Raw genomic sequence first — 14,045 nt, 5'->3', positions numbered from 1 at the left:
TTTCCTGTATAGTAAGTGCATTACTTTTGAGCATGGCTGGTCAGAAAGTAAGTTAACTAAAGGGAAAAGGGTGCGTTTTCAGCCTTACTCTACACTCAGGGCTCCCTGTCGCTCTCGGTCGTGTAGAGCACGTGTATTTATGTTGATGGGTGTCAGGGAAACCTGTCGTGGGAGTCTGTTCGCCTGGGCATGACGCCTGACATAGTGAAGAGTTGCTGTGTTTCTGTTGGACATTAGGTGAGGAGGAGCTAAGCTTTTTCCTCCACGCTGGCTTGTTTTTCCTCGACGCTGGCTTGTTTTTCCTCGACGCTGGCTTGTTTTTCCTCGACGCTGGCTTGTTTTTCCTCCACGCTGGCTTGTTTTTCCTCCACGCTGGCTTGTTTTTACTCGTTGACTGCTTGTTTTTCCTCCACGCTGGCTTGTTTTTACTCGTTGACTGCTTGTTTTTCCTCCACGCTGGCTTGTTTTTACTCGTTGACTGCTTGTTTTTCTCCACGCTGGCTTGTTTTTCCTCGACGCTGGCTTGTTTTTCTCCACGCTGGCTTGTCTTTCCTCCACGCTGGCTTGTCTTTCCTCCACGCTGGCTTGTTTTTACTCGTTGACTGCTTGTTTTTCTCCACGCTGGCTTGTCTTTCCTCCACGCTGGCTTGTCTTTCCTCCACGCTGGCTTGTCTTTCCTCCACGCTGGCTTGTTTTTCCTCCACGCTGGCTTGTTTTTCCTCCACGCTGGCTTGTTTTTCCTCCACGCTGGCTTGTTTTTCCTCCACGCTGGCTTGTTTTTCCTCCACGCTGGCTTGTTTTTCCTCCACGCTGGCTTGTTTTTCCTCCACGCCGGCTTGTTTTTCCTCCACGCCGGCTTGTTTTTCCTCCACGCCGGCTTGTTTTTCCTCCACGCCGGCTTGTTTTTCCTCCACGCCGGCTTGTTTTTCCTCCACGCCGGCTTGTCTTTCCTCCACGCTGGCTTGTCTTTCCTCCACGCTGGCTTGTCTTTCCTCCACGCTGGCTTGTTTTTCTCCACGCTGGCTTGTCTTTCCTCCCCGCTGGCTTGTCTTTCCTCGACGCTGGCTTGTCTTTCCTCCACGCTGGCTTGTTTTTCCTCCACGCCGGCTTGTTTTTCCTCCACGCCGGCTTGTTTTTCCTCCACGCCGGCTTGTTTTTCCTCCACGCCGGCTTGTTTTTCCTCCACGCCGGCTTGTTTTTCCTCCACGCCGGCTTGTCTTTCCTCCACGCTGGCTTGTCTTTCCTCCACGCTGGCTTGTCTTTCCTCCACGCTGGCTTGTTTTTCTCCACGCTGGCTTGTCTTTCCTCCCCGCTGGCTTGTCTTTCCTCGACGCTGGCTTGTCTTTCCTCCACGCTGGCTTGTTTTTCCTCCACGCTGGCTTGTTTTTCCTCCACGCTGGCTTGTTTTTCCTCCACGCTGGCTTGTCTTTCCTCCACGCTGGCTTGTTTTTCCTCCACGCTGGCTTGTTTTTCTCCACGCTGGCTTGTCTTTCCTCCCCGCTGGCTTGTCTTTCCTCCACGCTGGCTTGTTTTTCCTCTACGCTGGCTTGTTTTTCCTCTACGCTGGCTTGTTTTTCCTCTACGCTGGCTTGTTTTTCCTCTACGCTGGCTTGTTTTTCCTCTACGCTGGCTTGTTTTTCCTCTACGCTGGCTTGTTTTTCCTCGTCGCTGGCTTGTTTTTACTCGTTGACTGCTTGTTTTTCTCCACGCTGGCTTGTCTTTCCTCCACGCTGGCTTGTCTTTCCTCCACGCTGGCTTGTTTTTACTCGTTGACTGCTTGTTTTTCCTCCACGCTGGCTTGTTTTTCCTCCACGCTGGCTTGTTTTTCCTCCACGCTGGCTTGTCTTTCCTCCACGCTGGCTTGTTTTTCCTCCACGCTGGCTTGTTTTTCTCCACGCTGGCTTGTCTTTCCTCCCCGCTGGCTTGTCTTTCCTCGACGCTGGCTTGTCTTTCCTCCACGCTGGCTTGTTTTTCCTCCACGCTGGCTTGTTTTTCCTCCACGCTGGCTTGTCTTTCCTCCACGCTGGCTTGTTTTTCCTCCACGCTGGCTTGTTTTTCTCCACGCTGGCTTGTCTTTCCTCCACGCTGGCTTGTCTTTCCTCCACGCTGGCTTGTTTTTCCTCCCCGCTGGCTTGTTTTTCCTCCACGCTGGCTTGTCTTTCCTCCACGCTGGCTTGTCTTTCCTCCACGCTGGCTTGTCTTTCCTCCACGCTGGCTTGTCTTTCCTCCACGCTGGCTTGTCTTTCCTCCACGCTGGCTTGTTTTTACTCGCTGACTGCTTGTTTTTCTCCACGCTGGCTTGTCTTTCCTCCACGCTGGCTTGTCTTTCCTCCACGCTGGCTTGACTTTCCTCCACGCTGGCTTGTCTTTCCTCCACGCTGGCTTGTTTTTCCTCCACGCTGGCTTGTTTTTCCTCCACGCTGGCTTGTTTTTCCTCCACGCTGGCTTGTTTTTCCTCCACGCTGGCTTGTTTTTCCTCCACGCTGGCTTGTTTTTCCTCCACGCTGGCTTGTTTTTCCTCCACGCTGGCTTGTTTTTCCTCCACGCTGGCTTGTTTTTCCTCCACGCTGGCTTGTTTTTCCTCCACGCTGGCTTGTTTTTCCTCCACGCTGGCTTGTTTTTCCTCCACGCTGGCTTGTTTTTCCTCCACGCTGGCTTGTTTTTCCTCCACGCTGGCTTGTTTTTCCTCCACGCTGGCTTGTTTTTCCTCCACGCTGGCTTGTTTTTCCTCCACGCTGGCTTGTTTTTCCTCCACGCTGGCTTGTTTTCCTCCACGCTGGCTTGTTTTTTCCCTCTAGCTGGCTTGTTTTTCCTCCACGATGGCTTGTTTTTCCTCCACGCTGGCGTGTTTTTTTTCTCCACGCCGGCTTGTTTTTTTCCTCCACGCCGGCTTGTTTTTTCTCCACGCCGGCTTGTTTTTTCTCCACGCCGGCTTGTTTTTCCTCACGCCGGCTTGTTTTTCCTCACGCCGGCTTGTTTTTCCTCACGCCGGCTTGTTTTTCCTCACGCCGGCTTGTTTTTCCTCACGCCGGCTTGTTTTTCCTCACGCCGGCTTGTTTTTCCACCACGCTGGCTTGTTTTTCCACCACGCTGGCTTGTTTTTCCTCCACGCTGGCTTGTTTTTCCCCCACGCCGGCGTGTTTTTTCTCCCCGCGCTGGCTTGTTTTTTCTCCCCGCGCTGGCTTGTTTTTTTCTCCACGCTGGCTTGTTTTTTTTCTCCACGCTGGCTTGTTTTTTTTCTCCACGCTGGCTTGTTTTTTTTCTCTACGCTGGCTAGTTTTTCCTCGCGCTGGCTAGTTTTTCCTCCGTGCTGGCTAGTTTTTCCTCCGCGCTGGCTAGTTTTTCTCAAAGCTGGAGGTTATTTGCTTCATACAGTTTGTGTCAAATCAGAAATGACTACAGTGAAAATGAAAAAATGCTTTTCACATGTTGGATTTTGGAGGAGAGATGCACTTTAAAAATTGGCATTTGTTTGTTTAGAAATAAATACCCCTTTTAAGCAGTGCTGTGAACATAACTCCTGGCTGAGGGAATTTGTTGAACTATTTGAGTGGTTGCCCCCACTGTTTCCCTAGACTGTGTCACCTTCGTTACAGAGTTATACAGTAACTACAGCACAGTGAGCCATATCCACTTGTTGTGTTTCTTCTCTAGCTCCACAAGCTGCCGACTGACCTGCCTGATGACGTGTTGTTTCTTCTTCTCTAGCTCCACAAGCTGCCGACTGACCTGCCTGATGACGTGTTGTTTCTTCTTCTCTAGCTCCACAAGCTGCCGACTGACCTGCCTGATGACGTGTTGTTTCTTCTTCTCTAGCGCCACAAGCTCCCGACTGACCTGCCTGATGACGTGTTGTTTCTTTTTCTCTAGCTCCACAAGCTGCCGACTGATCTGCCTGATGACGTGTTGTTTCTTCTTCTCTAGCTCCACAAGCTGCCGACTGACCTGCCTGATGACGTGTTGTTTCTTCTTCTCTAGCGCCACAAGCTCCCGACTGACCTGCCTGATGACGTGTTGTTTCTTTTTCTCTAGCTCCACAAGCTGCCGACTGACCTTCCTGATGACGTGTTATTTCTTCTTCTCTAGCTCCACAAGCTGCTCACTGACCTGCCTGATGACATGCTGGAGGACAGCAGAGACTCCTCCTCTCCTGAGCTGGACTGCTCTGCCTGCAGCAACCCAGACACACGGAACAGGTAAGGTTATTTACTTTTGAGACAGAGATGAAATAGAGAGGGAGAGAAGTAGCAGCAGAGGGAGAATAGTAGTTGCGGCAGCAGCAGCAGAGGGAGAATAGTAGTTGCGGCAGCAGAGGGAGAATAGTAGTTGCGGCAGCAGCAGCAGAGGGAGAATAGTAGTTGCAGCAGCAGAGGGAGAATAGTAGTTGCGGCAGCAGCAGCAGAGGGAGAATAGTAGTTGCAGCAGCAGAGGGAGAATAGTAGTTGCGGCAGCAGAGGGGGAATAGTAGTTGCGGCAGCAGAGGGAGAATAGTAGTTGCGGCAGCAGAGGGAGAATAGTAGTTGCGGCAGCAGAGGGAGAATAGTAGTTGCGGCAGCAGAGGGAGAATAGTAGTTGCGGCAGCAGAGGGAGAATAGTAGTTGCGGCAGCAGAGGGAGAATAGTAGTTGCGGCAGCAGAGGGAGAATAGTAGTTGCGGCAGCAGAGGGAGAATAGTAGTTGCGGCAGCAGCAGAGGGGGAATAGTAGTTGCGGCAGCAGAGGGAGAATAGTAGTTGCGGCAGCAGAGGGAGAATAGTAGTTGCGGCAGCAGAGGGGGAATAGTAGTTGCGGCAGCAGAGGGGGAATAGTAGTTGCGGCAGCAGAGGGAGAATAGTAGTTGCGGCAGCAGCAGCAGAGGGAGAATAGTAGTTGCGGCAGCAGAGGGAGAATAGTAGTTGCGGCAGCAGAGGGAGAATAGTAGTTGCGGCAGCAGAGGGAGAATAGTAGTTGCGGCAGCAGAGGGAGAATAGTAGTTGCGGCAGCAGAGGGAGAATAGTAGTTGCGGCAGCAGAGGGAGAATAGTAGTTGCGGCAGCAGAGGGAGAATAGTAGTTGCGGCAGCAGCAGCAGAGGGAGAATAGTAGTTGCGGCAGCAGCAGCAGAGGGAGAATAGTAGTTGCGGCAGCAGAGGGAGAATAGTAGTTGCGGCAGCAGAGGGAGAATAGTAGTTGCGGCAGCAGAGGGGGAATAGTAGTTGCGGCAGCAGAGGGGGAATAGTAGTTGCAGCAGCAGAGGGAGAATAGTAGTTGAAGCAGCAGAGGGAAATAGTAGTTGCGGCAGCAGAGGGGGAATAGTCGTAGGAGCAGGAGCAGCAGAGGTGGAGTATGGATTTGTACTCACACAGATGGGGTAGTATATGTGCACCAGCCTGTGGCGTTGCCCGCTAGGCCAGCCTGTGGCGTTGCCCAGCCGGTGGCACAATACACACGGTTGAATGTTGGTACATTTAGGCTAATAGCCATCATGGGATAATGCAGAACACACATTTCCATTTGTACATTCATGGACATTATTTTTTAACAAAGTAATCCAAATTTTCTGTTTTTCTCAAACAATAAATAGTTCAATCAGATGAGTTGTATGTTTGTATCGATGATCATTCCATACACCTTTTTAGTAGGACTTATTTTTGTTGTATTGATTTCTCAGATCACAACAGCCGACGTGGAATCACCAACAAACTGAATGGTCCGATCACCAAACACCTGCCTCACATGAAGAAGTAAGCGTTTCAACAACAATACCTTCCTTGTCAGTGTTGAATGTGTGATCTGGGTTCATATCCAGGTCTTGTGATGAGTGTAATATTTAGGGACGTGTTATTTCCAACATATTTTATAAGGGAAATATTATATTGTCCTTGTCCTTTGCAGAACTATGAGAAGGACTATGACCACGGCTCCTACCATGAAGAGTACCCCTACGAGGAGGCTGCTGTGGTTGGGCAGCTCAACGGCCATGCCAACCATGCCAGTGTCCCCCAACAGGGCCACCCCCAGGCCTGGAACCAGCAAGGACTGACTGAGTACCAGCATGTACGTCATGTTTTTAACTTGAAATGCCCTAATAAATCATCAAGACGAGTCCTGAACTAAAAGGATGTTGGAAGGATCTTCATCTCCATTGGAAATGCTTCTTAGGTTTATCTGTGTCTGGGAAACCAGCCCCAAGGTTTTTAGTTATGAGCCAGAGACATGTCTATTCTCTTCAAATGCAGCCCTTTAGGATATTTCAGTTGCAACTGAAGTCACGCGTGGTTAAAAAAACACCTTCATGTCCTCTCCAAACAGGAGGAGCAGCAGTATGGTGAGGGATACACATACACCAGCGTGGGTACTGAGCAGTCTGCAGCAGCCGGCCCTGATTTCTCCACGGAGGAAGGGGGGTATGGCGATGAGCTGTACCCACGTGGAGCTGTTCTCCCTGGGGTGGAGTACCAGAGAGTAGTGGGGGGCCGTGGGGACGAGCAGCACTACGCTGGTGGGGATCAGAACAGCACCAGGAAACATGTCCAAGTGAGTGAGGTCATATTTGATTTGATTTGATGAGTCGATTTTTTTTAAATTAAAAAATAAAACGTTTTTAAGGACAGTAATGTGACTGTATGAAATGTGTCATTTAACAAAATGAGAATCGTGTTACCAGTATTAATGCATTGAAATCCGTTAGTCTCCGGGCCGATCAAACTGATTTATTCTCTCACTGTTGTTATGTTGTCTTCCTGTAGAAGTTTGACAGCGGGGGCTCAGGAGACCATTATAAGGCCAACTACAACCCCTACCAGCCTGCCGTTCAGCCCAAGATGTTCAACTCGGAGGTCCCCCACCAGCACCTCGACGACCACTATGACCAGCTGCAGAGAGACTTCCTGGACTCGGCACAGAGTAAGTCTTTTCACATCGTCTTTGTTGGATGTTCATGATCTTTTGACAGTTGGCCAAAGAATTACATGAATTATTTACATTTTATTTAAAATTTTTGTTGTTGTTTCTGATATTTTACTTGGATATATGGAAAATTTGACCGGTTCTGTTGTTGTTGTTTATTGATAAGATAGGAGATACATTTTAATTGTTGTTACGTGTGTCCCAGGTACTGCAGACACTCAGCAGCTAGCCCAGCTTCAGATCCTCAACAAGGCCCAGCTGAGACAGATCGAAGACCTGGAGCAGAAACTGGAGGATTCAAGACGCAATATGAGATACCTGGAGCATCAGTTTGCCATCGTGAGAGGTGTGTGGACACTGAAACCACATGCTAGCATGCTAGCTAGCTAGCTCAGTCTACTGACCCACTTCATGAACTGTCACGAGCATGTGAAGTGGAAGTGAAAACTCACCCGTAACATGTTTCCCTTAGATCTGAAACCTAAAAAGACGACTGACGCTCAACGGAGTGACGGACTAGTCTCTTGCTCTGTTGGCTAAGATGGGGTTGGCTTTGAGCGGTGTGTTTTGGTGCGGAAGGTCGTGACCTCTAGGTCGTCTCATGGCAGAACTGAATGCGCTCTGTTACACCTAGATGTTTCTCTCTCCTGTTTTCCCCCTCTCCTCCCAGATGAGAAGGAGGGTCTGGCGGTGAGTCTGAAGGAGTCCTGCAGAGTGATGGAGGAGGCCAAGGAGAGAGAGGTGCTGCTGCAGACTAGCGTTACGTCTCTGGAACTGCAGGTTCAGGCTCTTACCGACCGAGATCATGAGGTACGGTTTATGTCTGTTGATGTTACCATGACGATCGTGTATTTTTGGGTTGGATTACACCTGGGTTGTAGAACACCCTGCACCTGATGGGGGACCTGTATTCAAATTCTAGTCCGTTGGATTAGGGCTGTGGCTGTCATGACATTTTGTCAGCCGGTTATTGTCCTGGTCTCACGGTAATTGACCGTTAATTAACAAACACATTTAGCATCTACAGGCCTCCACACACAGCCTAAACACCACTAATGCTAATGAGTCGGCCTACCGTATTTTAGTCATTTAGCAGACTCTCTTATCCAGAGCCACTAACAGTAGTGAGTCATTTAGCAGACTCTCTTCTCCAGAGCCACTAACAGTAGTGAGTCATTTAGCAGACTCTCTTATCCAGAGCCACTAACAGTAGTGAATCATTTAGCAGACTCTCTTATCCAGAGCCACTAACAGTAGTGAGTCATTTAGCAGACTCTTATCCAGAGCCACTAACGGTAGTGAGTCATTTAGCAGACTCTCTTATCCAGAGCCACTAACAGTAGTGAGTCATTTAGCAGACTCTCTTATCCAGAGCCACTAACAGTAGTGAGTCATTTAGCAGACTCTCTTATCCAGAGCCACTTACAGTAGAGACACCCTCCTGTAGGTTTTGACTCCGAACCTACAGGAGGGTAGCTCTCCAGGAACAGGGTTGGAGAGCCCTGTTATAGACACTATGGTTGCCCCCCCCAATTCTCTACCCTTCTCCCAAAATGTGCTCCTTTTCATGGATTTAACAATGTTGGGAACCTACCTCGACTCAAGCTTTCGCCAACGCTTGTAGAGCAACGATGGGGAGTGTGCAGTGCACACTGGGAGAGGAGGTGAGAATAAGTGTGTGTGTGTGTGTGTCCCTCTAGAACACCAAGAAGCAGCGTGTGGCGGAGGCGGCGGTGGACAGCATGCAGCAACAGATGACAGAACTGTGTCGGTCAGACAGTCTGTCTAGACTCCGAGAGCAACACGACAGAGACCTTACAGTGGTCAGAGAGCAGCACGACGCCAAGCTGTTGGTGTTACAGCAGAGACTGGACACCTGCAATCAGGCCCTGGTAGAACAGGTCAGGACCCAGTGGAATTGACGTTGACCTCATATTAACCAGTAAACATGATCACTTAGCGTTTGTTCTTTGGTATCACATTTGATTATCTTGGTTATTTTGATTATCTTGGTTATTTTGATTATCTTGGTTATTTTGATTATCTTGAGCCAATGAGACATTGTAAGAGGTTCATACATGCTTATGACAATGTAATGAATGTATTATAACCGAAGGCTTTAAATGAATCCGTGGTGAAATTTGCTGTGTTGGTCCTGGGTAATCTCTGGTCACGATAGACTGTGAACCTAAGAGTTGTCACATTGCTGTCAGTGAATCCCAGACTAACCACTTCAGTGGCTGTGGTATCATCCAGGCGGAGGTGATTCAGGGTCTGCGTGACCAGGTGAGGCAGCAGGAGAGACGGAGAGAGGAGGAGCAGGTAGAGAGAGCAGGAATCATCAACACTCTCACACAGCGCCTACAGGAGAGCCAACAGCAGTGTGCCAAACTGCTACAGACTGGTGTGTGTCCGTGTGTGTCCGGTCTGTGTCCGTCTGTGTCACCACCTTGCGAAATGCTTGTTGATATCCATCACCTATTTGTCAAAGCCCCCTCTGTCCATCACCTGTTTGTTAAAGCCCCCTCTGTCCATCACCTGTTTGTCAAAGCCCCCTCTGTCCATCACCTGTTTGTCAAAGCCCCCTCTGTCCATCACCTGTTTGTCAAAGCCCCCTCTGTCCATCACCTGTTTGTCAAAGCCCCCTCTGTCCATCACCTGTTTGTCAAAGCCCCCTCTGTCCATCACCTGTTTTTCAAAGCCTTCTCTGTCCATCACCTGTTTGTCAAAGCCCCCTCTGTCCATCACCTGTTTGTCAAAGCCCCCTCTGTCCATCACCTGTTTGTCAAAGCCCCCTCTGTCCATCACCTGTTTGTCAAAGCCCCCTCTGTCCATCACCTGTTTGTCAAAGCCCTCTCTGTCCATCACCTGTTTGTCAAAGCCCCCTCTGTCCATCACCTGTTTGTCAAAGCCCCCTCTGTCCATCACCTGTTTGTCAAAGCCCCCTCTGTCCATCACCTGTTTGTCGTTCAGGTTCAGTCCAGGAGATGGGCCAGCTGCAAATGAAACTACAACAGACTCAGTCAGCCAAGACCATGAGTGACAACATGAACAAAGCCTTGCAGGTATTCCTGTGGTTTGTATCCAGAAATGTAGAATATTTAAAAACAATGTGTGTCACGCAAACACTTGTTTCTATTTCACTTGTTGAGTTAAATGTAACTAAATAATGTAAACGTATCATGTAAAACCGCTCTCTTTGGTTTCTACAGCAGATCAACCTTTAATACCTGTTATAAGCATTCATGAGACTTTATAATGCCTACTTTAGTGGTTATAACACGTCTCTCACCTCTTGGTTTCTACCGGAGCTGACGGGGAAAATCACTATTTAATACCTGTTTATATATAAGGCTTTATAATGCCTTATTATAGCAGTTATAATACGTTATGTCCCCTTTTTTTCTCCACCTCAGGAGGAGTTGTCTGAGCTGAAGGAGCAGATCTGTCTGTATGAGTCTGCTGTGAAACATGGAGTCCTCTCTGTTGAGGTGACCAGGGGAGATGTCTGGGAGAACCAGCTGTCTGACTCCTATGTAGACCTGGGGATCAAGAAGACTCACTGTAAGAACGGACAAATTCACAGGTACGCAATGTAACAATTGACTGTTGTACCCTTAGACATGAACTTCATTGTATCTATTTTTGTTTCAGTTTCACGGTTGAGGTCAATTCCATTTCATTTCAGTCAAATTCAGGAAGTTAAGTTCAGGAAGTCACTAAATGAGAAGTTAAAATGTCAGTTTATTTTCCTGAATTGAAAAGGAATTGAGGCCCCGGCCCTGTTCAGTGTTTTAAGCTCCAGACTGCCAGTCTTATCTATTAACAGATTTTTTTCAGGTGTATTGTTAGTGGTCCTGAATGGCTCAGTTGGTAGAGTATGGTGCTTGTAACGCCAGGGTTGTTGGTTCAAATCCCGCCAGGACCACAAACATAATACAAACGTCTGCACTGTCTGTAAATTGATTTGGATTAAAAGCGTCTGCTACGTGGCACGTGTATAATTTCACGTATAATGTTTTCCTTCTGTCCCGTAGCACTCCTCTGGTGGAAATGTCTGAGCCCAACTCAAAGCTGCCCAGAGAGAAGGAGGACGGGGCTGTGAAGGAGCTCCGGGCAGAGTTACAGCGCTGTCTGGCCAGTCTGAAGGGGAAGAGGCAAAGGATCGGTCAGCTACAGGACCAGCTACGGGACTCACAGGGACGGGTTAGTGAGGGGATTTTATTTCAGGTCGCCCTTGCAAAAGACGTTTTTCTAAACTCAAGGCTCTTTCCTGGATAAATCGACGTGAAATAAAAAATAATTTCCCTCTTCTGCTTCATCCTCGAGTGTATAATTAAAACTCACATAGTCAAAGTTCCTATTTTCTTTGTTGTCCGAATCCCATCCCTGCAGGTGGACCAGCTACAGACCAAGCTAGACCAGCTACAGACCAAGCTAGACCAGCTACAGACCAGCAACACAGCAGAAACCAGACCAATGGACACACATCCAGATGTAGCTTCCCAGAAAGAGCTGTCCAGGCTGCAGGAGGACAGGCAGCGCCTGCAAGAACGCCTCGAGGTTATTCCTCATTTGATAAAAGATTCTAGAAGACTTTTCACACTATTAAGCTGCGCCAAGCTGAGCTCAACCAATCTGTGACAAGCCCAGAAAGTGTAGTTCTGGTTTGACACGTTAGTGTGAAGATGGTATCTCTGTTTGAACTGAAGTCCCAATACATGACAACTCAGTTGGTAGAGCACGGTGCTTTTGCAACGACAGGATACAAAACATTGGATGTAATAAATGTATCACTTGTCACTTTAAACAATGCCACTTTTATATAATATTTACATACCCTGCATTACTCATCTCATATGTATATACTGTACTCTATACCATCTACTGCATCTTGCCTATGCCGTTCGGCCATCGCTCATCCATATATTTATATGTACATATTCTTATTCATTCCTTTACACTTGTGTGTATGAGGTAGTAGTTAGATATTACTGCACGGTCGGAACTAGAAGCGCAAGCATTTCGCTACACTCGCATTAACATCTGCTAACCATGTGTATGTGACCAATAAAATTTGATTTGATTTAGTGGGTTCGATTCCCGGGACCAGCCATATGTATAAAAAAAAAAAGTATGATTCCATTTGAGTTGCTTTGGATAAAAGTGTATCCTAAATGGCGTTAATATTATGATTTATCAACATGCTTTTTCCAGCACACACCTCTGTGTTACATTCTCATAGTTGTCTGTCTCCCTTGCCAGACGCTGGAGATGAAGAACGTGGAGCTGAAGCAGAGGGAGGAGAAAGTGAAGGGGGCCAACTCTGAGCTGTGTACCAAGATGAGAGAGATGATCCAAGAGCTGGACCAGGAGAAGCAGGAGGCTGCTCAGAGGTTAGTCTGGGGTGTTTTGGTTGGCAGATATGTGTAGGTCTGTGTCCTGGCATCCCTAGAGAGAGAATAGTTGTATCTATATATAGCTGGTGTGCTGTATAACACAGAGAATAGTTGTATATATATATATAGCTGGTGTGCTGTTTAACACAGAGAATAGTTGTATCTATATATAGCTGGAGTACTGTATAACACACAGAATAGTTGTATCTATATATAGCTGCTGTGCTGTATAACACACAGAATAGTTGTATCTATATATAGCTGGTGTGCTGTATAACACACAGAATAGTTGTATCTATATATAGCTGGTGTGCTGTATAACACACAGAATAGTTGTATCTATATATAGCTGGTGTGCTGTATAACACAGAGAATAGTTTCCTAATGTATACTAGTCATCATATGGGAAAATGAGCGACTGTGCAGGTGTGTAATGACTCATTGGATGACTGCTCTGTCTGTGTGTGTGTGTGTGTGTGTGTGTGTGTGTGTGTGTGTGTGTGTGTGTGTGTGTGTGTGTGTGTGTGTGTGTGTGTGTGTGTGTGTGTGTGTGTGTTGTCCAGGTATGAGCGGACCCAGCAGCAGTTCAGAGACGACGTAGTGAACCGTGTTCGTTCAGAACTCACCCTGGAACACACAGCTCAGATAGATGACATCACGGCAGACCACCAGCTGCAGATACAACAGCTACAGTAAGGGCTCCTGTGTGTGGCTTCACAACGGCTTGGCGCTGGGGTCAATTCCCGCAGTGATCGCATACGACTTACAGGAGCAATTGAGGTTAAGTGCCTCGCTCAAGGGCACATCGAGAGATTTCTGATCTAGTCAGCTTGGAGATTCGAACACCAGCGACCTTTTTGCTCTTAATCACTAGGCTACTTGCCGCCTGTAAGTCGCTACCTGCCGCCTGCATGTAAGTCGCTTTGAGTAAAAGTATCTGCTAGGCAGCATATAAACCATACTCTGCCATCTCAGTCAGGAACCGTTTTTTTAAGAGGTCTCCTGTATAACCTCGTCTACAATGACAATCCTTTCTTCTCTGGTTAGAGCCAAGCTGTGTGAGGTGAATGGAGAGATGGTGGCAGTACAGGAGTGTTACATCTCACTATGCAAGGACAAAGACAGGCTGGAGGAAAACCTGCAGGGAAGAATGGAGGAGGAGCAGAAGATGAAGAGGGAGAATGAGGTATATAGTCTAGTACACACACACACACACACACACACACACACACACACACACACACACACACACACATTTTATGAAGATGCTATATGAACAATAGCCTGGTCCCAGATCTGTTTGTGTTGTCATGTGGATTTAGCTATAGAGCACAAACAGGTCTGGAAACGGGCTCGGAACCCTGGTGCAGAGAATGGCTTTTTATTTATTGCGAAGGATTATTTTTATAATTATTTTCTATATAAGACAACAGATAAGAAGTCTCCAGGAGAGAAAACCGCTTCAAAACTACGAATAGATAGTCCCACTCCACACAGTCGAAGGCCTTCTCTGACTGCATCCAAATAATAGACTGCAACGGGCTGCTGCTTAACAGCGTCAATATGTAGTTAATGACAGACATTGTCCGAAGATGGAACGTTCCCGGAGGTGCCCCGCGGCTGGGGCGTTCCCGGAGGTGCCCCGCGGCTGGGGCGTTCCCGGAGGTGCCCCGCGGCTGGGGCGTTCCCGGAGGTGCCCCGCGGCTGGGGCGTTCCCGGAGGTGCCCCGCGGCTGGGGCGTTCCCGGAGGTGCCCCGCGGCT

General features: G+C 48.2%; 1 protein-coding gene and 1 non-coding gene across 2 annotated transcripts in view; both read left to right on the top strand.

Moving 5' to 3' along the window:
* Nucleotides 1-14,045, top strand: part of LOC129854913 (centrosomal protein of 152 kDa-like) — a 36,902-nt gene that overhangs the window by 6,280 nt on the left and 16,577 nt on the right. The window contains exons 3-18 of the mRNA XM_055922083.1: nucleotides 4,087-4,196; nucleotides 5,647-5,719; nucleotides 5,871-6,032; nucleotides 6,288-6,512; nucleotides 6,725-6,881; nucleotides 7,090-7,230; nucleotides 7,555-7,694; nucleotides 8,585-8,785; nucleotides 9,141-9,288; nucleotides 9,858-9,949; nucleotides 10,301-10,470; nucleotides 10,922-11,090; nucleotides 11,280-11,447; nucleotides 12,150-12,280; nucleotides 12,847-12,975; nucleotides 13,331-13,469. Of these exons, the coding sequence (XP_055778058.1) occupies nucleotides 4,087-4,196; nucleotides 5,647-5,719; nucleotides 5,871-6,032; nucleotides 6,288-6,512; nucleotides 6,725-6,881; nucleotides 7,090-7,230; nucleotides 7,555-7,694; nucleotides 8,585-8,785; nucleotides 9,141-9,288; nucleotides 9,858-9,949; nucleotides 10,301-10,470; nucleotides 10,922-11,090; nucleotides 11,280-11,447; nucleotides 12,150-12,280; nucleotides 12,847-12,975; nucleotides 13,331-13,469 (2,355 nt within the window). The remainder of the gene's footprint in view (nucleotides 1-4,086; nucleotides 4,197-5,646; nucleotides 5,720-5,870; nucleotides 6,033-6,287; nucleotides 6,513-6,724; nucleotides 6,882-7,089; nucleotides 7,231-7,554; nucleotides 7,695-8,584; nucleotides 8,786-9,140; nucleotides 9,289-9,857; nucleotides 9,950-10,300; nucleotides 10,471-10,921; nucleotides 11,091-11,279; nucleotides 11,448-12,149; nucleotides 12,281-12,846; nucleotides 12,976-13,330; nucleotides 13,470-14,045) is intronic.
* Nucleotides 10,738-10,812, top strand: trnat-ugu (transfer RNA threonine (anticodon UGU)). The gene has a single exon. It is a non-coding gene; the product is annotated as a tRNA-Thr (tRNA).

This window comes from Salvelinus fontinalis, chromosome 5, assembly GCF_029448725.1.
Source record: "Salvelinus fontinalis isolate EN_2023a chromosome 5, ASM2944872v1, whole genome shotgun sequence".
Taxonomy (NCBI): domain Eukaryota; kingdom Metazoa; phylum Chordata; class Actinopteri; order Salmoniformes; family Salmonidae; genus Salvelinus; species Salvelinus fontinalis.
This window is presented reverse-complemented; position numbering and strand designations above follow the sequence as displayed.